Consider the following 23,575-nt stretch of genomic DNA (forward strand, 5'->3'; position numbering starts at 1 on the left):
TGCCAGGAAAGGAAATGGCACTGCGCCCTCTGCAGGGCTGCCCGGGGCTGTTTCTGGAGCGGAGTACAGGGAGTTGCCAGGAGCATGCCCCTCACCTAGGGAAGCAGAAGGACCTGGCAGAGTGAGAGAGGGAGGGGCAGGACAACTTGGCAGGACAAGGATGTGTGAACTTCCCCAGGGGCTGAAAGGACAGCACAGAAGGCAACCAGGCTCCTCCAGAAAGGACACTGAGTAGGATGATGAGAGGCCAGCTGGCCAAGGAGCCGCGGGGCAGGAGGCGGTGGGGGTTACAGGGTCAGCTGGACAGGGCATCAGGAAAGGTCCTCATGGAGGCCCCTGAGGGGAAAGTTGGAGGCATCTCTAAAGAACCACTAATGTGCCCCACACAAAGGGCGGCCATGACAGGAGTCACAGGGAGCCAGAGGGAGCCAAGAGCACAGCTCAGCGAGAGGCCCTGCCTTTCTGCTCATCTCCCCAGCCCTTGGTCCTGGCTCTGAGGGGCCAGAGGAGGAGGTAGGAAGCACAGAGGTGGAGCAAGGACAAAAATGCCAGAGGGCCACATACATGATCTCGCTCATATGTGGGATAGAACGAACAACATAAACTGATGAACAAAAATAGATCTGGAGACTAAGAAACACTGATCAGACCGTCTGAAGCAGGGGTTGGGGGTGAGGGGGGGTGGTACGAGATCAACCAAAAGACTTGTATGCATGCATATTAGCATAACCAATGGACATGGACATGGACACTGAGGCAGTGGGGGCTTGTCCAGGGGGGCAGGAGTGGCGGGGGGGGGGGCACAATTGGGGGAGAAAGGAGACATATGTAATACTTTAAACAATTTTTAAAAATGCCAGAAGGTGCCAATGCTGACCCTGCTGCACGCTGGTTTCTGAGACTCCTGAGTGGGAGGGTGGAGGCAGGGGAGAAGCTTTAAACTGACTTTGATGCGAACTAGACTGTGTAATGCTGGTGACGTGCAGGAAATCCAGGTGATCTGCCTGAGCTGCTCTGAAGAGGCAAAGTGGGGAGAGTCCACTTTGCCTTGAGGACAGAGGTGGGCTCATGAAAACGCCATTTCCTGAGTCCCCTCCAAGTTGAGCCCATCCAATAATGGGGCTACATGTCACCTCATGCAGTACAATAACCCGACGAAGGAGGTACAACTGTTATCCCATTTTATAGCTAGGGAAACTGAGACTGGCAGAGACGTGCCAGGGAGGCCTTTCCATGCAAGTGGTCTTACAACCAGACTATTAACCAGCTAACAAAGGGCAGAACCAGGATGAACTCCCAGTTCTGATGCAGGTCCAGGCTCTCTGTAGCAAACCTGGTAGCTGTAGCACATAGTAGGTCTCAGGGACACAAACCTCACCCTGCATGAGCTTTCTGCAAACGTGTGGCTGTTGTCTCTCCACTTCTCAAAACTACCACATGCTCAGCTTCCAAGCGACGTTCTCCTCCTCTGAAGTCCAGAGAACTTGTCACGCGGGCCATCACGGGGCACAGGGCACAAAGCCCCCCATTTCCTTCCACTTTCAGCCTGCTCTGGCCCATCTGACTGCAATCTGACAGGCAGAGGCCGTGTCCACACTTCTTTGAGATCTCCTGGACCCCCAGTCAATGCCTGGGGTGTGGAGGCCATGATGGGTGTACGCAATCACACAGTCAGATGCAACAGGTGATGGAAGAACTCCCATAGCCATCGGCCAAGGAGTGAGCTCTGCATATAAAATATCTCCAACGTGCATGTTCTAAGCAATGTTTCTAATAAAACTCAAGTGGGTTTCCTGTCTTGCAAAACTGTACCTGCTCTAGTCGTCCAGTATTTACTGAGCACCTACTTCCTGCAGAGCACTACTGGTAATTCTGCACTCCAAGGGCTGACAGACAACACACAGATCTATAATGAATGGGAAAGAAAACTGCAGGGACCTTGAACAGCAGAAATCGGAGAATTCTGAGGACCTGGAACCTGTACTTAAATGACCAGCTCACACAGATGGCTTCGATGTGCCTCCAGTGATATGTGAAGACCAATTTATACCTGATAATTAGTTTTACTACCTGTATATGCACCTCCTAAAAACTATGGCAGTTGTAACTTTCCTCACTCACTAGGCTGATGTAGATCTCCATAGTATCAGCCAACACAAGCATACAGAAATAATCCTTATCTTTATGCATAATGGCTAGCATTCATTCATTCAATAGAAATTTACCGAGTGCTATGAAATGTCAGACACTGTTTTAGGTACAGTGGGGCCTTGACTTACGAGTTTAATTCGTTCTGTGACGGAGCTCGTAACTCAAATTACTCGTATGTCAAATCAATTTTCACCATTACAATGACACGTGATGCTGGGCTGATGTTGTGGCGTTCACTGTGACGTTCGCTGCGCCAACTAGCGGTGGGATATCTGAAGCTGGCTCGTATCCCGAATTTTAGCTCGCAACTCAAAGCAAAAAATCGGCCGAGAGATGGCTCGTATCTCGAAAAACTCGTTAGTCGGGACACCCATAAGTCAAGGCCCCACTGTACTTGGATGAATATTTACCAGGTCCAGGCATAGTGCTGAGCACTTTGTATGTGTATCTTGCTTCATTCACCCAACTTCATAAGGTGATTAATATTAGTATTATTTTTTTCCACTTGACAGGTGAGGAAACTGAGGCAAAGAGGTGTTAAGTAACTGGCCCAGGATCAGAGCTAGAAAAGTCAGTCTCTCCATATCTCTCTCTCTCTCTCTCTCTCTCTCTCTCTTTCTCTCTCTCTCTCTCTCTCTCTCTCTCTCTCGTCCTAATACCACTTTCTGCATACAAGTGACTAGTTCTCATCTCTGATGACCCAGAGTCCATCTTACCAATGGAAACAACAGCACAATATGTATCTGACTCTGGGTAATCCCTCTTCAAGCCCACGCACCGCTGGGGCCAACATCCCAGCCACTAACCCCACTCCCAGCAGGGTGGAAGCTCCACTGTGAATGAAGCTTTCGCAGTGTGCGTTCCTGTGTGGGTGCCCCCATGAGCGTGCACTCACGGCCTGCTCCTGACGGTGTCACCTCTCACAGGCTGTGCTTCATGCCTCATGTGGCCGCCAGTCCCCCCGAAAGCAGCTGCTTTAGAAAGTTCAACAAGTCAGTGAATTCTGAAAGGCTGCCTGCTGCTCGGTACCACCGGAGGGTCATACGGCTGGGAGGAGACCTTTCGACAGAGACCCTGGTGAGAAGTCCGGGAAACCCCAGACACTCAGCATGAACTGAGATCCAGCCTCATTCATTCCCCTCCTACGACTCTTCTCTTTCTGTGCCCATTTCATTTCTTTTCCCTCGACTGACCTTTCTTAATCCGCTGTTCAATGGGCAAGTGGATAGCTTGAGGACTGAGAATTACTGAGGAGCTATTTGAAAAAGCTTCCTAGCCAGAGAAGTGGTACCTCTCCCTCTCCACATCACACTGCAGACCAGCTCCTGGCTCTCACGGCTGGGTTTGAGCATTTTAGCTCAAACTCAGCTACTCCACACTGACTGCTTTGATGATTCGCCAGCCCTGTCCCGCTGCACCACACCCCACACCTGCGATATCTCTGATTTCAGAAGGGAGATCTCACAGGTCCCCAGCCTCCACTATTACTGGGTTCACTTCAGAGCTTGTATATTAGGAAGTCAGTAAAAAAGTTGAGCCTGAATCTAATTAAACTTCCAGCTTATAAGAAACACAAGCTAAACAATAGCTCAAGGAAGCATTCCTTAGAGGAACCCTGGCAAGCGATCCAGCTCCTTCAACAAATCAGTAGCATGCAGGAAGAGAAGGGGGGACTTAAAGGAGACGTCTTTGATATTGCAGGGGAAAATCTAGATATGCTCCTAACACGTTAAAATTTTAACCTGATATGTATGTTTAAAAAAAAAGAAAGTATTCTAGTTATAGATGCATACTGAATATTTACAGGTGAAAGGGAGGATGCTTGGATTTTGTGTTAAAATACTTCGGGGAAAGGAGAGGGGAAAAGGGGAGGAAAGAGCTAAGTTTAGGGGGTTGATGAAACCAGACTGGCAGAACGGTGATTTATTATCTTCACTCTCTACTTCTGTGTATTTTTGCAAATTCAAATAAACTTTTTTTCAAGGTCAGGCTCTGGACAAGGAGGTTTCTTTCCTACAAGAAACTAAAAGCCAAAACAAGAACCAAATGCCTAAGTTAAAAAAGAAAAGGTTTCCTGGTTGGCAGTGGGTTGGTGACATCACCCGAGTGTCCCCCGGTGGACCTATCACTGCACAAGGTGAGAGGGAGAGACCGGAACTGACCAGGAGTCAGACCTGCGCACACCCTCACTGTGAACCGGCCTCGGACACCTAAAAGAAAGGTTAGTCCTGACAACCAACTGTGTGAGAGGGAGCCCCAGGTGCCCTCCAACACAGCAACCACCTAAGGCACCTGTTGTACTGGTAGGGTACTGTATTACTTTCTCCATCAGCAATTAGGAAACAGTTGAGCTAAAATTACAGCGAGGACTATGGCGTTCAGAATGTTTCCCCAATGCTTACGCAGGACTTTCTGATGAACACTGCACACGAAGGCAGCTGGACGCTGTCCACTCATATCCCCGAGCCTAATGCTTTACTCAACACGCAGGCAGCACAACTGAGGCTTTGTATCACTTCAAAGCAACGCCTGCTCAGATATCTACGTTGTAAGACCACAGGAATGAAACAAAAATAGACCCATTTCAGCTTGTCTCCAGTACATACGTGCATGCCATCTGTCGATTCTAACTTTTACACTTAAACCCTGAACCAGTAGTTCCCAACCCAAATCCAACTCCCAAATCTCCTAGGCCCGTGGTCAGCAAACCGCGGCTCGCGAGCCACATGTGGCTCTTTGGCCCCTTCAGTGTGGCTCTTCCACAAAATACCACGTGCGGGCGCGCACGTCCAGTGCGATTGAAACTTCATGGCCCATGCGCAGAAGTTGGTAGTATTTTGCAGAAGAGCCAGTATTTTGTGGAAGAGCCACACTCAAGGGGCCAAAGAGCCGCATGTGGCTCGCGGGCCCCGGTTTGCCTAGCCGCAGTTTGCCGACCACTGTCCTAGGCTAAAGGAACAGAGGGCATTCCCCTAGCTATGTTTCATATTTCAGATGGTGAGTTAAAAATGTTACATTTGCCCAAACCTGGAAAATGGAGGTTAGTAAAAAACAAAGGTCTGAGTTTGTGGCTAAAATTACGTCACCTCCAAGTAGAACACTGGTTATCTCATGTTTATCAAAAACTGAGGCCAGCAACTATGTTTCAAGGATTATTTAGATGGGGCATCAAATGAACTGCCCCTTAAGAAGCGCAGTTTGTTCAGAACACAGAATTGTCTAAAACATGTTATCTTCCGAAGGAGAAACAAATTAGAGTATTCAGCACTGAAACGTGGGAAAGCACTGTCTTAGAATGCACAAAAACCTTTTTGAAGAAGAAAAGGTATCTTTTGATAGGAGGTGTTATCTAACACAGACACAAGTTAATTTTTAAAATTAACTCAAAAATGTAAGTAAAAATGGCAGTGCAAACCTTTGTACAGATGAAAAAGTGTACTAAGCATGCACATATAAAAACTGGATTTCACCTTGGCCTGCAGCAGACCAGCTTAATACCAGAAAGTACAGATTCTAGAAATAACCCCAAGATGTAAGCAGAGGTGGGAAATCCAAGTGACTGGGCTACCTGGTGATTCTGCAAACATTAAGCATCCCCTTTGTCATCTACTCACCACCAGCTAACACAGAGGCATGAGTGGCTGACACAAGGTCTGGAACAGCTGTTAGGCACGCAGGCTAGTGCAGGGGTCACACGCACAGACTCAGGGGCCGGACTGCTGGGTGGAAAGCCCAGCCCTCCCACTCACTGGCTTGGTAACTTTAAGAAAGGTTTCTGAGCCACAGTGCATGTACAGGAAGAGCCTGGCCTTTCGTTAGCACCTGCAACATTAGTATTCGAAGCACTGGTGGTGGTGGTGGCCCTGTGAAAAGGCATTCCCGCCACATGGCTCTGACCCCTCCCCGCTCTCTCCCCTCCAGCACACATTCCTCTGGTAATCTGTTCTCTTCTCTGCTTCAGCACCTCTTCTTTCCTCTCTTGGGGCATTTCAGGCTCATCTATAAGTCACAAACACAGGGGCCCGGGACAAGACCAAAGGGCTCCTGATCCCTGAGAGAAGACAGATTCTCACAATTTGATTTCTCTGAAAACAACTGCAGTGAAAATCCCGATGCCCCAGAAAGTAAATCCCTCCACTGCCTGTTTAAGCTTGAAAGTAACACCTTCAGGACCTCAAAGAAAATCATCTGGCGGTCGATTCAAGCTCATTTGGAATGTTAAAGGGGCCCTATTGATCAGGGCACCTCCAAGCAGGGAAAGGCTTTTGCAAACCATTTATACACCCACACACCCAGCCCATCCACCAGGAGAGGGTCACAGAAGGCCTGGAGCAGCTGGGGACTGCACAAAAGGAGGGCAGCTACTCCTTCAGAACTGGAATTGCCAGGGGTCCTGAGGGTGCGAGAAAAGCTGTAAGTTCAGATACATATGTGAGGGCCAGCAAAGCACATCTGCAGGACGAAAATGGCCCCAAAGCTGCCAGGTTCCACCCCTTGAGCTGGACAGAGCAGGGGTTCCCACCCGCCATCCTCGGACCCCTGGAGATCACAGACCCACTGCACAATAGTCACCAAATCCAATGGCAGGGATTGGACAAGGGCCCCAACCAGTCATTGTTCATCGACTGAGTGAATAATGTGCCTTATTCACATAAGAACTACTTTTTTTCCTAATGCAAAGGGACTCTGTGATATAAACAAAAACAAATGTTAGCCCTGGCTGGTGTGGCTCAGTGGATAGAGCGTTAGCCTGCACCGCGAAGGGTCGCAGATTCAATTCCTGGTCAAGGGCATGTACCTGGGTTGCAGGTTCAATCCCCGCCCCGGTCCAGGCGTGTGTGGGAGGAAACCAATCGGATGTGTCTCTCTCACATCCATGTTTCTCTCTCTCCCCATCCCTCCATCCCCCCATCCCTTCCACTCTCTCTAAAAATCAGTGAAGCCCAGCCGGTGGGGCTCGTGGTTGAGCATCGACCTATGAACCATAAGGTCACAGATTGCTTCCGGTCAGGGCACATGCCCAGGATGTAGGCTCAATCCCCAGTAGGGGGCGTGCAGGAGGTATCCAATCAATGATTCTCTCTCTCCCTCCCTCCTCCTCTCTGAAATCAATAAAAATATATTTAAAAATAAAATAAAATAAAATAAAATAAATCAATGAAAAAAATATCCTCGAGTGAGGATTAACAAAAAAACAAAACAAAAAACAAATTTTATTTAATTCTGCACTTGATGGTTGAGCCTGGAAGCTCCCGTGGCGCGCCATGGTCCCTCGGCCCCTCGCAGGCCAGCAGAGGAAGCCAGGCTCCCAAGTCCCAATCAAGTCTCCTCCTCCACTGGGGAGGGTGGACCCTGCCCCAAGCGTGGCCCAGGAGACTGCCTGGGTGAAACCCAGGATACATGTGATCAAAACAAAATTCTGAACCAAGTTTTTCACCATCACCTCTTCAAAGTTTCACAAGGGCTGAGAGGTGGCAGCATGGATACCTGCTACCCCGGCCCTACACCCAAACCATCTCCTCCGCTGCATTCCAGACGCGGGCCTTCCCATCTCAGGTGGAGAAGGGACTCATTATCTTGCAAGGCCGGATGACAGTGCAAGTGGAGAGCTTGTCTTCCTGCCCCACAACACTCTGATCTCCTGGCCTAGCCATTCCGAATGTCTACACCCCTCTCAACCCTCCTCATGACCTACTTCCTGCTCCCCACCCCCAAACACTGCCTCTGTATGTTCACATGTCCCCTGCATAATCTCCCTTCCATTGGCTCCATTCCCCCAACTAACTGGCTTCATTACAAAAAAAAAAAAAAAAAAAAGAGTTGCTTCACTTTCCATTCTTACTTCAGTCTGCAGGCATTAGTTAAGATGACGGATGTAAGATGAGAGCACAGAGGTCAAACACTTGAGAAGCAGAATTGGAAGGACCTGCCCACTCAGTCAAAACAGGGCACTCTGAGGGCAGAGCAGGTGCTGGGAAGTGGGGCATGCATTCCATCCAGGACATCTGCACCGCGGAGCCACGGCCGCAGATACAGCCGCATACATTGCGCACTGCGGGACTCCAAGGGCAGTAACAGACCAGGGTGCGAGTGGCACCCTCTGGCGTGTGTAACAGAGAGCCCAGAGAGGCATCAGTGGCTCATCCTACAGGTACGTGGAAATCTTTCAATTACTCTATCAATTAAGAGTGACTACATAGTTGCCCTGGCTGGTTTGGCTCAGTGGATAGAGCGTTGGCCTGCACACTCAAGGGCACATGCCCAGGTTGTGGGCTCATTCCCCCATTGGGAGCGTGCAGGAGGAAGCCAGTCAATCATTCTCTCTCATCACTGATGTTTCTATCTCTCTCTCCTCTCCCTTCCTCTCTGAAGTCAATAAAAAAAAATTTTTTTTAAAGAGTGACTACATGACCAACTGAGTTTCTCAGACTTGAGTGTGCTTACAAACACTCTGGCAGCTTACTGAAAATGAGGACTGCCCAGTCCTCCCCAGAAATTCAGAATCCTCAGCTCTAAGGGGGCCTATGAAAGTGCATGTTGTTGTTTTCAACAACCAGCCTCTCCACAAACCCTAGCAAACAAAGTTGAGGCTTAGTGGAAGAAAGACACCATAAGGGCCAAGATTGTGATACCAAAAGGAAATGTTTCTATTTTATAAAGTTTATCAGTGGCCCAGTGCATGAAATTTGTGCACATTAAAAGGGGATTAATTAGAGGAAATATTTTAATATTGCTATTTGTCCTTTCTCTATAATAGAAGTGTCAGAGGTGAAAGAAAATTAGTAAAATGTATATGAAAATCTTCCACCTGTCAGAGTCTGGGGTGCACCACAAAACCCAGAGTCAAATCCCTGCCCACCCACGTGAGCCTTGAAATCACACAAGACCCAGACCCCCACTGAGCTAGATCCAGACCCGGCCAGTCCCACCCTTGTCAAGCCCCACCGGGCAGGGGACATAGCCTCAGGTCCTCTGGCCCAGCGTTGGGGTGGGGGGCGTGGCCTGAGATTCCCCGTCAAGCCCCACTGGGATGGTGGCGCAGCCTCAGGTCCTCCGTCAAGCCCCGCTGGGCGAGGGGAGCAGCCTGAGGTCCCCCGGCCCAGCACCGGGGTGGGGCCACACCTTGAAGTCCCCCATCAAGCCCCGCCGGGCGGGGGGCGCAGCCTGAGGTCCCCTGTCAAGCCCTGCCAGATGGGGGCATGGCCTGAGGTACCCCAGCCTGGCACCAGGGTGGGGGGGCACCTTGAGGTTCCCCCGTCAAGCCCCCCTGGGCCGGGGGGCTGCAACCTGAGGTCCCCCGGACCAGGGTGAGGGAAGCAGCCTGAGGTCCCCTGTCAAGCCCCATGGAGGAGGGGGGTGGGCACAGCCTCAGGTCCCTGCTGATTGCTCGTTAAGGTTCGTTACGGGAACTTGGCCTCAGCTGTGGGTGCCGCCATCTTTGTGGCAAGTGATGGTCAATTTGCATATTCACTTTATTATATAGGATTCCTTCTATCTCAGCTATATTTTATGAAGAATACTGTTTCTGGCCCTGGCCCACTTGACTCAGGGTTATAGTGTCAGCCCAGAGACCAAAGGGTTGGGGGTTCAATTCCCAGTCAAGGGCATGTGCCTCGGTTGCAGGTTCGATACCCGGCCCCAGTTGGGGCACATGCAGGAGGCAACCAATTGATGTGTCTCTCTCACATTGATATTTCTCTCTCTCTCTCTCTCTCTCTCTCTCTCTCTCTCTCTCTCTCTCTCTCCCCTCCTCTCCTCTCCTCTCCTCTCCTCTCCTCTCCCCACTCCCTCCCTTTTACTTTCTCTAAAAGTCAATGCAAAAACCCTCGGGTGAGGATAAAAAAAAGAATATTGTTTCTGTAGACCATTAATGATGGTACTCACATGAAATCCATGAAGCAGCTGCCACTGAAACCCCACCCTGCCTGGTCCTGTTTAAGAGCATGCAGACAGTTGCCCTAGACTCTGAAATGAAATAGCTGTTCTCACAGTGTGTTAAGTTTACGCCACCATTTGCCAAGTCATAGGAAGTCCACATCCTAGCTGGTAAAAGCACCTCCTCCCTACATACCAGCATGGCAGCCACGCAGACACATACCTTATGCTCCTCCTTCATCACCTGTTCAATGAGTTCGGATTTCACTGGAGGCTTGGAATACTGGCCTGAGAGAAGGCCATGTCCTAACTTAGTCCTGGACGGGAGGGAGGAACAAAACAAAAGGTCATTGTTGTTTCCCTCCAGAGATGTTACAATTATCTGCGAATTTCAGTAAGTGCAGCTACTTTCAGGCCAACTGCTTTATCTCCATTCCTCACAAATAACTTATTCATTCAATTCTACTTGATACTGATTGCATTTTCAAATTTTCCTCAGTACTTTATAGATCATTTTTATTAATTTCTTTCTTCTTGTGAAAGTAACATATGCTCATTTTAGAACACTTTTAGAAATATATAAAAGAGCCCACCCAGCATGGCTCAGTGGTTGAGCATTGACTTATGAACCAGGAGATTATGGTTTGGTTCCCGGTCAGGGCACAGGCCTGGGTTGTGGGATCGATCCCCAGTAGGGGGTGTGCAGGAGGCAGCCAATCAATGATTCTCATCATTGATGTTTCTATCTTTCTCCCTCTCCTTTCCTCTCTGAAATCAATAAAACACATATATTTTTTAAAAAATACATAAAATAAAGAGAACTGCCTTTAATTCTGCAAATAGAACTACTACGAACACTTTATTGGAGAATTTTCTTAAAAACTATAATGAGGCACTTACATCTGTGTGTTGAAATCTTGTGTTGGATCTAAAGGAGAATAGTCAAATATTCTGGGAAGATTTCCTACATACCTGGGAAATGAGAAGCGACAGTCAAAACACAGAACGGAGCCATGAACTGATCTAATAAGCCGTCATCCTCACCATTCAGTCAAAATTAAATCATCCACCCGAAGAAAGTGTTTCCTGAGCTCCTACTTCTGCAGCCGTATGCATGGACCTCCCTAAACTGTGTGTGCTCCCATCAGTGCATCGCAACCCTGGGTGTGAGTTAGAATCCCAAAGAGTTCCTTTAAAAATGCAAGGTTCTTTCCACGATCGGCGTGGCTCAGTGGTTGAGCACCAATCTATGAACCAGGAGGTCTCGGTTCGATTCCCAGTCAGGGCACGTACCCCGGTTGCAGGCTCGATCCCCAGTGTGGGGAGTGCAGAGAATCAATCAATGATTCTCTCTCATCATTAATGTTTCTATGTCTCTCTTCCTCTCTGAAATCAATAAAAATATATATATTTTTTAAAAATACAAGGTTCTGAGTTCACTGTCTGAGACTGAAGTCTGGGATTTGGAATCTTTTACAAGTTCCCCAAGCAATTGTAGCACATGGCCGGAGTCAAGAACCACCAGTTTATGCCATGGCAGCTGCGTCTCAAACACCAATAAGGTTAGGAATCGCTCCGGTCATGCCAAAATGACTAATACGATAATGTCGGTGACAACAATCATTTTCCTGAGGGTTTCCTATGTTACCTGGCTGGGTCTTCACTACAACCATATGAGGAAGTGATTAGTATCAGTACCCCATTTGAGAGATGAGAAACTGGGGTGCAAATCCAGTAGGTCCCCCAGGGAGGGAATGATGGAGCCCAGCATGGACCCAGGCTACCTGGCTCAAGCTGTGCCCTGAACCACCCTTCCGACTGTGCCTGCCCGCCCACGGATCCTGTAGCATCCACAGCCCCTCCTTCTGACCAGCTTATCCTGACAGCAGTGCCACCTTCACCCCGGCTCTCGCCCTGTCTGTGGCGCCCTGTCTGAGCGCAGCCTAAAAAGGAAACGGCCACAGACAGCTCCCCTGCCCCTCGCTGTGGCAGGATGAGGGCAGCCTGGTACGCACAGGTAGGAAGCGCCCTATATCACTGCCTCCCAAATTGTCTTCACTGAAGAGCCAGCCTTTTTATTTTTCCAACTCACGCAGGTGATACATTTAAAAAAAGACAATAAAAACAAATTATCAGAAAAACAAACTGCCACTGATAAAACGGCCATGTCACAGGGCTACAAAAATCGCTCAGCGCTTGCTCCCTGCCCATTTCCATTCTTGTCTCGTCGCAGAGCCGTATCCAGCAATGTGAGGACCAGTGCCAGTCTGGGAATCACACTTTGAGTGGCGAAGAAATGAAAAGCCGAAATCCTCTAAGACATGCCACTGACCAGAAGGGCAGCAATGGCCAAATAGATCACTGAATCTCTCCCAGCGCATCTATAGGAAGGGATCTGGTAGGCTTGCTGTGAGGATGCATGATGAACTTTTTCTTGGCATAGAGGATGACAGTCTAATAATGCAAACCATAATCAGTATGACAAATTCCTGGGGCGGGGGTGTTAGTTTACAAAGCTCACTTTATCTCATCTGATCTCCATAATGCTTGGCCAGGGTTCCCACCTAGTTTCAGTGCAAGAAGTCACACCACAGCCCAGCAGCGTGGCTCAGGGTTGAGCGTCAACCTATGAACCAGGAGGTCACAGTTCGATTCCCGGTCAGGGCACAGGGACTCAGTCCCCAGTGTGGGGTGTGCAGGAGGCAGCCAATCAGTGATTCTCTCTCATCATTGATGTTTCTATCTCTCTCCCTCTCCCTTCCTCTCTGAAATCAAGAAAAATATATTAAAGAAAAAAAAGAAGTCACACTACAGATGGCATGGCGAGATGGCCTGCTGCTCATGAAGACGGGCTTTGCGGCACACCGGGCCTGGGCTGGCCCTGGCAGGGGCCAGGGCAGCCATGGGCTGGGCTGCGGGGACACTCACGCTCTCTGGAACTCGGGGATGCTGAAGATGGCCTGCATGACGGAGCTGAGGTAGCAGCTGTTGCCCAGGTTCTTGAGCCCCGTGTACCCGGGGCCATACATGGGCTTCAGCTTCGTCCCCGTCTCCTGGATCACTTCCCACTCGCTGACCCGCGGCTTGATGTCATTGTCCCGGAGCCCGTTCTCTGTCTGGGGCAAAGTCATTGAAGAAAAACAACGTTAGCTGTGATCATCGTTGGATGCCCCGTGAATTATTTCTAACAGCAATGGTGTTTCCGCCTCTTTTCCCCCCAACTAAGCAGAGGAATAAAAGCCTAATTAAAAGAGACTGAGATGGTGATGGTTGCACACCAATGGAAATATACTTAATGCCAAAAAATGGTTAAAATGGTAAATTTTATGTGGTCTATCTTTCTGCAATAAAAAATAAATAAATAAAAGTCAGAGTGACTGAAAAGAAAGGAGATAGGAGGAGGAAGAAAGACAAATAGGAATAAAAAAAAAAAAAAGAAGCAAGTAGAATAATTTCAGGAGAGGATAAAACACAGCCCAGCAAACAGCTGGAGAGAAAAGAGACAAAAAACTCGGGGCTTGGGAGTGCTTCGACCCAGGAGGAAGGCTTACAGGAGAGCAGAGAAAGCAAATTAACACGTGACACGAGTGAGAAGGAGGAGATGGGAGAACATGAGGAGAGGGAGCCGGCCTGGGCTGCAAGGAAAGGGCTAAGGCAGAGCACACACATTTCAAAAGCTCCTCCCAGGGTCTAACATCACAGTCCCGACAGCAGCCTGCAAACACAATATTAAATGAAGTAAAGCTCTTCCATCAACAATAATACATTGGCTTATTCTTTCCCTCCCCCAGACGCTCCGCTTCCCTTCCTGAAGTTAATTAAAGTGATGTTGGTCACAGATAATTTTAAAGGTCATCTCCTGTACCGTCTCCCTTTAGTGAACAGAGTGATTCATGCAACCCTCCATCCATGGACATTTTGCATGTAAACTCCAACTAAACAAAATGGTACTTGACAAGTTGCCATTTTTATTATAACATTAAAAAGTCCAAGCTGGCAACCAAAAGAAAATGCCAATGAATTACATTCAAGAAGTAAATGCAAACACTGAAACCTGTAAAATGAAGATTCATGTTAGAGAAATTATATATTAAATAAAACAGACAGTTCCCTCCCCACAAGTTGGGAACAGAGACAAAAGCAGACGTTCTCACCCCATGCATATGAAGCATATCGATTCCAAAATGCGCTAAGTGTTTGGCCAAGTGAGGATCCGTAACAGGTTCCTCTTCTTGAAACGAATAAACATCTAGAGAAGAGAAAACAAGCTGTAATCAAGTCATTCAATATTCAGCATATATTTACTGAGCTCCTACTATGCGCCTGGCTTGGATATAGTAATAAACAAAACAAAAACCTTTGGTAAGTTACACTCAACTGGAAAAAGACAGATGATGAGCAACAAACATAGTAAGTAGGTATTCTTTGTAAATGTACCCATATATCAATTCCTGTGACATTTCAGGAATATAAAAAGGTTTCCTGAAAGAGCAGTGTCTAAAGTTAAAATACAGTGGGGCCTTGACTTACGAGTGTCCCGACTAACGAGTTTTTCAAGATACGAGCCGTCCCTCAGCCGACTTTTTGCTTTGAGTTGCGAGCTAAAATTCGGGTTATGAGCCAGCTTCAGATACCCCACCACTAGTTGGCGCAGCGAACGTCACAGTGAACGCCACAGCATCAGCCCAGCATCACGTGTCTCACTCGTTCACTGTTGATTTGACATACGAGTAATTTGAGTTACGAGCTCCATCACGGAACAAATTAAACTCGTAAGTCAAGGCCCCACTGTACTTTAAAATTCGACAAACATAAATGCCTAACATTTGACTTTTCCAACCAAAACCACAGTGGCAGTACTCTAAGTTCAGGAGGAAAGAAGGGTGAGAGAGGAGAAGGGTGACGCTGTGTGCCCACAGCAGGGAGAATCTATGGGGAACACAGGCCCTCAGTGGCAGCTGAAAGGCTGACTTGGGGTGTAAGGTCCAGGACAAAACACAATTCTACCTTGGAACCTCTATAGTCTCAGGCCTATCAGCTCACCACCTTCCACCTGCCACCTGCCCCGCTTCCCTTCTGTCCCACATCGGGGTCCACACCTCACGTGCACCCTGGGCACACACAGAAGATGACAATGCTTTTGGCACAGCAGGGTAGCTCAAGGGTCCTCCTCCCCCCTGCCCCAGGGCCTGAGGGATGGGCATCTTGGCCTGCTGGTAACCCATCTGTGGGGTACTAGTGCTGGGGAGCTGTGCTGAGCTGGGAGGCTTCTCTCCTAATATTCCACCTGATGATATTCCAGCTTCAGATGGAACCTGGCTTCTCAATGTGTACCAAATCCGGGCCTTACCCCGGACCTGCGGACTGAGAATCTGCATTTTCATACCATCCCAGATGCTATCCGACCACTGCCTTCTCTGTCCTCACACTGCAGGGCGATGTGGGAGGGGAACAGCTTCAGGCCCACTGTGCAAAGGGGAAAAGGGGCTCTGAAAGGTGACATCGTTTGCCTCAAACCCCACAGGGGGCCCAGAACTCAGGTACTCTGACTCCTGGCCCCGTCCTTTTTCTCTGCGCCAGCCCATTTCCTGAAATCTCTCAGGAGTCCTGCACATTTGGTGAAGTGCCACCCTAGGCCCTCAATAGCAATGGAGAGACAAAAGCCACAGTTTCTTCACTCCTGAATTTGAAGAACAAAATGTATTACAAGGGAAATAGACATAAAGATATCATTCTGTAGAAAAGTGAAAGATAGACTGTCCAAGGAGTTTCCTGCTCTTTGGAATGTCACCAGGAGAAGCAAAAGTAATACACGGAAACTGTGGTGACCCTTTGGCCCAAACCCAGGTACATGGAGATTCACTGTCACCAAATACATGGAGATTCTATTATTAACTAGAGGCCTGGTGCACGAATTTGTACACAGATGGGGTCAGGACAGCCCACCTCGATCGGGGCCAATCAGGCTAGGCCAGCTGGGGGGAGGGGCCATGGGTGATTGGCCGGCCGGCACCGCCTCCTGGTCGAACTCCCAGTCGAAGGGACAATTTGTATATTAGCCTTTTATTATATAGGATTGATTAAACATTGTATAGCTTTTTCTTCTATTCCTCTTTCCCTAGAGGCCCATTTAAATTTGTGGGTAATAGCTTTCATTTATATCCTTTTTAAAAATATAATTCAGTGCTGGAAAGCAAAAACAAAAGACAAAACCCCAACCCAATTAAGAAAACACTTCCAAAAAGTTTAAATACTAAAAACATCAACAAAATATTTGAACTAATAACTTGAAACAAATACAACAATATTTTTCATCTATGACAAATGATAGAAAAATGTCACTCAAATACTGGCTGGAAGGTGAAAAGGACATTCTCTGGGTACTTTAATTTGGTTTATTATGAACTAGTGGGGTTGTTTTGAAGACTTAAGACTTTAAGCCTCTCATTATCGGAAATCTATTAAAAAATAATAAAATTGCTAGAACTGCACCATTGACATTAGCCCAGAGTTTTGGATTAGGCAAAAATCACAGAGCTATTAGGATAATGACTAACCCGCTAGACTCATGCCACATAGAGAAAGTAATGTTTCCTATCTCCAGTCATTAATTGCTCCAAAGATACGACATGATTCGGTCAGACACTATAGTAATTTCTTACTCCACAAGTATAACAGTATATCACACACATGGTGCTTAGGTGCTGCTGTCCAAGGTGGCCACCATTCAACACAGTTCCAGGGTCTTGTGAAAAATGCTACGGTGGAGCAGTACAAGGAGGGGCACAAGCCAGATCCAAACTAAAATGAAGTCATCAATCCTTGATTCCAAACCCTCCGGCTGTCAGGAACTCAAAGAAGCTTACGTCCAGGTCAAGAGTTACGTTGATCAAAGAAGACCACCTTAAGAATCTATCGAGCGGGTGAAGCGGCCAGTGGGATAGGCATTTTCACAGCTGCCTTGGGCATCTCTGGAAGACTCTTTCCCAACCACCCAGGGCACTGAGGCATGTTCTTGAGTAAACTAGTTTCCATGATGGAAGATAAATACACCCTCTCCTTCCTCCACCCCTTCTCACTCCCTTCCCACCAAGCACCTCTTCCTTGCTTTGCCAAACCAATGTCTCTTCCAAAAAAGGAAAGCTTCTTGTTTGTTTGTTTGGTGATCTGTTTGTTTCCTGGTTTGTTTGTTGTGGTGCCCATGGGGACCCAGAGTGGAATTTGGCATGGGTCCATTTTTATTACCCATGACACCACAACGGCCTCGCCTGGGGGATCAGGGCTTCTTGGAAGAGCTCATTCTAAGTTGAGACCTCAAGATGAGTAGGAGTTTGTCACTGAATAGGTATATCCTTAGAGGGGAGAAGGAAATCAGCATGAGCAGATCACACTACCATTAAATAGTTGAGTCCACAACCTGCTAGGATTCCATGTTTACTAAACAATATTCTAAATATAATTCAGCTTCCCACAGGGAAGGAATGTACTGGTCAAGCAAGCAGTTAGACCAGTTATAAACTAAAAAATAAAAGTCTGAATTTGAGACTTTGTCTCTTGTGAATTGAATCAGCTTCAACTAGCTTAGCAAGTGTGGAATATGGGACCCTCAGCAGTGGTACCTTCACCAGAAGGTGGCCACCCTGTCCCCAAGGGCACCATGCCCACCGGGGCCTCAGGGCACACAGGTTCACCATATGATATTTAAGGAAACTTTACGCATGTTTCCATTAACTTATTTGGCTTTTAAATAAACAGTGTTATAGTTAGCAATCTATTAAACACAGATTTAAAAGAAACTAAAACAGAACTGTTGCATCACATACACTTGTATGAAATGATAATTAGACTGAAAATAGTCATTTGTGCTAAAACCAAGTCTGCACAAGATAAGCAGGAATTAAATCCTGATCTTTTTTTCAAAAAGTGAACATTATTTCCGCTAAATGAATTTGAGAACCCTCACCACAGGGTGTACGATTCACACTGCTATTGTCAGTGTTGTGTTCATCTATGATTGAAATGGGAGTAATTTATTCAAATATTGTCAATTATATAATAAAGGTAACCTTAAAAGTTCTTCCTCTAAAAAAAAATTAACTAGCCCAGCTGGTGTGGCTTAGTGATTGAGCATCAAGCAATGAACCAGAAGGTCATGGTTCGATTCCTGGTCAGGGCACATGCCCAGGTTGCAGGCTCCATCCCCCAGTAGGAGGTGTGCAGGAGGCAGCCTGTCAATGATTCTCTATTATCGTTGATGTTTCTATCTCTCCCTTTCCCTTCCTCTTTGAAGTCAATAAAAATATAATTTTTTAAATTTTAACTATGTCAGATAATGGGTTAATATTCTTTTTATTCATATTTTAGTTTTTATTGATTGGTTGGAGAGAAACATCAATTTTTTGTTGTTCCACTTATTTATGCATTCATTTGTTGATTCTTGTATGTGCCCTCACTGAAGATCACACCCACAACCTTGGTGTATTTGGAAAAGGCTCTAACCAACCGAGCTACCCAGCTATGGCTCAGCCCTGTGAAAAAGGGGGGGGGAAAAAGTCAATATTCTTTTTTTAAAAAATATATATTTTATTGATTTTTTACAGAGAGGAAGGGGGAGGGATAGAGAGTTAGAAACATCAATGAGAGAGAAACATCGACCAGCTGCCTCCTGCACACCCCCTAACTGGGGATGTGCCCACAACCAAGGTACATGCCCTGGTCCGGAATCGAACCTGGGACCCTTGAGTCCGCAGGCCGATGCTCTATCCACTGAACCAAACCGGTCAGGGCAAGTCAATATTCTTAATAGCTAAAGTTTTTTTAAAACCAATAAAAAAGCGCCTACACATAAACCTATTAGAAAATCAGCCTAAGAAATTCACAAAAATTACTATGAATGGCCAAGAGTACTATAAAAAATGTTCAGCCTCACTAGTAAAGCAAATTAAAACAAGATAACAGATTAGCAAAGGTTTTGAAAATTTTTGAATACCCCAAGTTGTCCAAGATTTGGTAAAATGGGTATTCTCATACACTGGGGGAGGAAACGTAAATTACTACAACTGTGTAAAAAAGAAACTCAGCAACTGAAAAATTAAGTTTCAGTCCTTTGTTCGTCAGAATTTATCATAAAAAAAAATAATTAGACAAACACCCAAAGATTTGTATATGCACAAGGATGTTCATCAGAATAGCACAAAAATTATAACTCACAGGGGGATAGTGAAATGATTTATGGAACTATCCTGGGATATTGATGAGCATCTCATGACATGAAAAACATAATTTAAAGTTAAAAGAGAAAAATAAGGTATGAAGCTTCATACCGTGTAATTCAAGTTTTGTAAAAATAGGGGTTGGGCAGGGGGCGATTAGTATAAAAACTAATCAAGGCTTTAGAAAAGGAAAAAAAAAGACTTAAAGAAAATACCCTAATTGTTAGAAGTGATTTGTCTGGCAAGTGTATTACTAGTGATTTTATTTACTTCCCTACACTTTTCTCTGTTTTCTAAATATGTTTCACTGAACATCTGCTTCTTGAATAATCAAGGGGCAAATATAAACTTCCCTTCCTCAAAGGAAAAGGAAAAAAATTTCAGATGCACTCTAAACTGCAGTTTAAAAATAAGCTTCCCTCTAGAAAAAAAGGTTTTGAAAAATTAAAGATGCAAAGAAAATAGAATTAACCTTGCCTTTATTTTTGGCACACATTTAAATAAAATCCATTTTTATTATTTTTAATATATTTTTATTGATTTTAGAGAGTAAGGGAGAGGGAGAGAAAGATAGGAACATCAATGATGAGAGAAAATCATTAATCAGCTACCACAACCCAGGCATGTGCCCTGACCAGGAATCGAACTGTGACCTCCTACTTCAATGATGGCGAACCTTTTGAGCTCGACGTGTCAGCATTTTGAAAAACCCTAACTTAACTCTGGTGCCGTGTCACACATAGAAATTTTTTGATATTTGCAACCATAGTAAAACAAAGACTTATATTTTTGATATTTGTTTTATATATTTAAATGCCATTTAACAAAGAAAAATCAACCAAAAAAAATGAGTTCGCGTGTCACCTATGACACGCGTGTCATAGGTTTGCCATCACTGTCCTAGTTCATAGGTTGATGTTCAACCACTAAGCCATGCCAACCGGGCCAAATAAAATCTAATTATTTAAATACTTATATGCCATTTGGTTCATTTAACAAAAGTATGTGTGCCTACTATGTATAAGATTTTATATGGAACCCAAAGATAAGTAAGAAATAGCCCAGCCTTCAAACAACTAAAACTGTATAACTAAGACATGTACACCAACATTTGTAGTCTTGGACAGGCTGTATCAAAGCACTACATAAGACAGCACAGAAAGTAGAAACATTTGAATTATTATCTCCTTATAATTTCATCCAATAGGATGCCTACATTACAAACCTTTCTCTCTGTGGTCCCATAAAAAGATGATGATGGTTGCCTTATATAGCAGTCATTCAACACAGCAATGAGCATCAAACACTTGGCTGGAGCCCTAGTCCAGCACATATCCTGAACTTTCTCTTCAGATCCTGGAAGCCTAAGCATTTGACCTGGCTTGTGTAGGGTTCTGTTTGTTTGGGGGAATAGGGGATGGGGGGGGTGTTTGGCATCAGCACCTGCCAGGGCTGACCAGCAGACCCTGAGTGACGGATGAATGGATTAGTCTGACACACGTTTCTGTGAAAGAGAGGCTAAGGGACTGCCTGGCTATAGGAACCAAGAAGCCTTGTTCACCTGCCTCCTAACTTAGGCTTTTATTGTAGCAACAGCTTGAACTAAAATTAATCTCTAGATACAATCATCAGGGTAAGCATCCTTGAGAAAGCACATGCTTCTACAAGGTTGAGTCTAAAGACTAAACATAGAGATTCCAGCAAAACACCTGGGGGCTCAGACTTATTCGGAAAAGTCAAGGCAGGGGCTGCCACCTTCAGCAAAGTTCCCCTAGAGGCCCCCAACCTTTCAGAGAATCCTCCTTACAGACTTTCCAACCAAGTCCCATGCTTCCCCACAAGCACCTAGGCCTCTTACAGATACTTTTCTCTAATGAGTTAAAATAAGTCCTCTAACTTGAGAAAATGATCCAAAATGCAAATCCAAGAATTCTGACATGACCTAACTGCCAGCCTCAGTGATAAAACAAGTGATAAATGAAACCAGTTCAATGAAAAGGTTGACCAGAGCACATGTAGTGAGCCCATCCTAGCCAGTTACTCAGAGGCAGGCTAATTCTGAAAAAGAGCAGAGAAAAGACACATATCTTTATATTGCTCCTAAAAACTCATCTTAACCTTAACATAAAGAAGAAATGGACTCTCAAGCCTGGGCAGATGGAGAAAATGGCCCTAGATGTTGACCCAGACCTGTGCTTAATAACTATTTTCAATGGTGCTTAGATGATGGATGGGTCTTATTGCCACTGCTCAATATTTAAGTTGCTCATTACTGACCATGATGTAATTTCCTTTTTCCTCACAAATGGTAGAGGGAATTAACTGTATAAACATGGCCAAAAGTATTGTTTTAAAGGATACTGTGTGAGACCATAAAGAAAAAAACAATTCTGAAGCTGACGGTATAAATAGGGAGTAATTCAACTGCACGTGAACCACCGTGCCAGAGAGCAGCAGGGACTCTGAACACGCAGTATCCATCCTTTCAAACCCATCTTCTCCATAATGAACCTACTTGTTCCTAAAAGAATGAATTCTAGGGCTTCCCCAACTATTCTAATGCTGGGTTTGATTGTGCACTTTCATTTCACAAGTACCTGGTTCCTGCTTCTCCCCTCTAAGCCAAGAGACACAGAAAGATAATAACCAAAGCAGCTAGCTTTTATTAACACCTTACTGTGTGCACTGAGCTAAAAGCTGATGCACCTCAACAATCCTGTGAGGGGGGTGCCATGGTTATATTCAAGATGAGGAACCTGACACTTAGAAGGATTTGAAAACTCCCCCAAGACATCACAGCGAATAAGAGGCAGAATCAGGATTCAAACCTGAGCTGTCGGAATCTAGAGCCTACACTCTCCAACCATTGGATTAAGACAGTGCTCAAATCTAGGAGGGAGCCACTGCCGGTTCCCAGAGTCGTACAGGCACACTCACCTGCCCCGTCAGGAGTGATGGTTCCCAGTTTCACAGCGAGAGGGTAGCCCATGTCTCTGTAATGCTCCAGGGCGTGCCCGTTGCCCCCAGAGCTATCAAAGAACCACTTCCCACACAGGACGGAGCCATCGGTGAGGTTCAACCAGAGGTTTTCCCGCAGGTCACATCTGGCACACTTCCAACCACTGGAAAGTCATTGGAGAAAAGTTAGTACAGCTGGAATGCAAGGCATAATTAGAAAATCAACAGTTCCTCAAGAAGAAACAAGCCTGGCTAGTATGACTCAGTGGTTGTCTGTCGACCTATGCACCAGGAGGTCATGAGTTCAATTCCCGGTCAGGGCACATGCCTGGGTTGCAGGCTTGATTCCCCAGTGGGAACATGTGGGAGACAGCTGATCAATGATTCTCGTTCATCACTGATGTTTCTATCTCTCTCTCCCTCTCCCTTCCTCTCTGAAATCAATAAAAATATATTTTTTAAAAAAGAAGGAAGGAGTGCCTCAAGCTGGGGCCACAGTAAACAATCAGTGGAATAATCTGAGTCACTCCCAGAGCAGCAGGACCCCACAGTACCCTGCCTGCCACCCAGATGGGGACCAGCTCCTCCCGCTCCTCCGAGATGGCTCTTGGACTTTAGAAAACTAACACAGAACCCAAGGACAGAAGGGGAGGTCACTTCCTTAAAATTCCCATGTGAGGGACAGAGGAGCTTGAATAAGTTTAAAGCATTAAGGATTCCATGTATATAAACACCTAAATTTCAAAAGCATTAACTACACTTAAGAAAATTAGTTTAAACAAAACCCTACTACATGGCAAATTAAATTAAGTAGAAGGGAAATCACCCTGACGCAGTGGTTCTCAACCTTGGCTGCACATTATCATCACCTGGGAATCTTTTTAAAATCCTGATTTCTGGGCCTCATCCTCCAGAAATTCCGTTTCTTTGCTATGGGGTGGGGCCACAACATTAGGGCCTAACGGAAGGTTAAATATCGGGTATGTGTCAGGGACTTACCGAAACTCTATCATTTAATTCTAATGAACACCCTCAGCATCAGTATTACCATCCCCACTGTGAACAGGAGAAACTGAGGTACCGTGCCTGTGCTAAGACTACACAGAATGGGACTGCAGTGCAGTTAGGGTTCAACAAGACTGGACACATTCCTAATCTGCTCTTTCCTTCTAGCACCTGCCTCTGGAAACACACCAGCACCTAGGAGATGCTCAAGTGGCCCAGAGAGCATTCCAGAGAAAAATGTGACAACCAAAGACTACTTTAAGTTGGGTTCCCCAAGAAGCAGAGTCTGAGACAAAACTATGAATGCAAATGGCTTGTTTGGGAGGTGATCCCAGGAAGCATCACAGGGAAGTGAGACTAGAAAGGGCAGGAGG

General features: G+C 46.1%; 1 protein-coding gene across 1 annotated transcript in view; it reads right to left on the reverse strand.

The window, feature by feature from the left end:
• Positions 1–23,575, reverse strand: part of USP13 (ubiquitin specific peptidase 13) — a 120,460-nt gene that overhangs the window by 47,569 nt on the left and 49,316 nt on the right. Inside the window, exons 6-10 of the mRNA XM_036349063.1 lie at positions 22,176–22,360; positions 14,181–14,275; positions 12,955–13,142; positions 10,927–10,998; positions 10,250–10,343 (exon numbers count right to left, since the gene is read on the reverse strand). Coding sequence (XP_036204956.1) covers positions 10,250–10,343; positions 10,927–10,998; positions 12,955–13,142; positions 14,181–14,275; positions 22,176–22,360 — 634 coding nt within the window. The remainder of the gene's footprint in view (positions 1–10,249; positions 10,344–10,926; positions 10,999–12,954; positions 13,143–14,180; positions 14,276–22,175; positions 22,361–23,575) is intronic.

Source organism: Myotis myotis, unplaced genomic scaffold (assembly GCF_014108235.1).
Source record: "Myotis myotis isolate mMyoMyo1 unplaced genomic scaffold, mMyoMyo1.p scaffold_m19_p_2, whole genome shotgun sequence".
Taxonomy (NCBI): Eukaryota; Metazoa; Chordata; class Mammalia; order Chiroptera; family Vespertilionidae; genus Myotis; species Myotis myotis.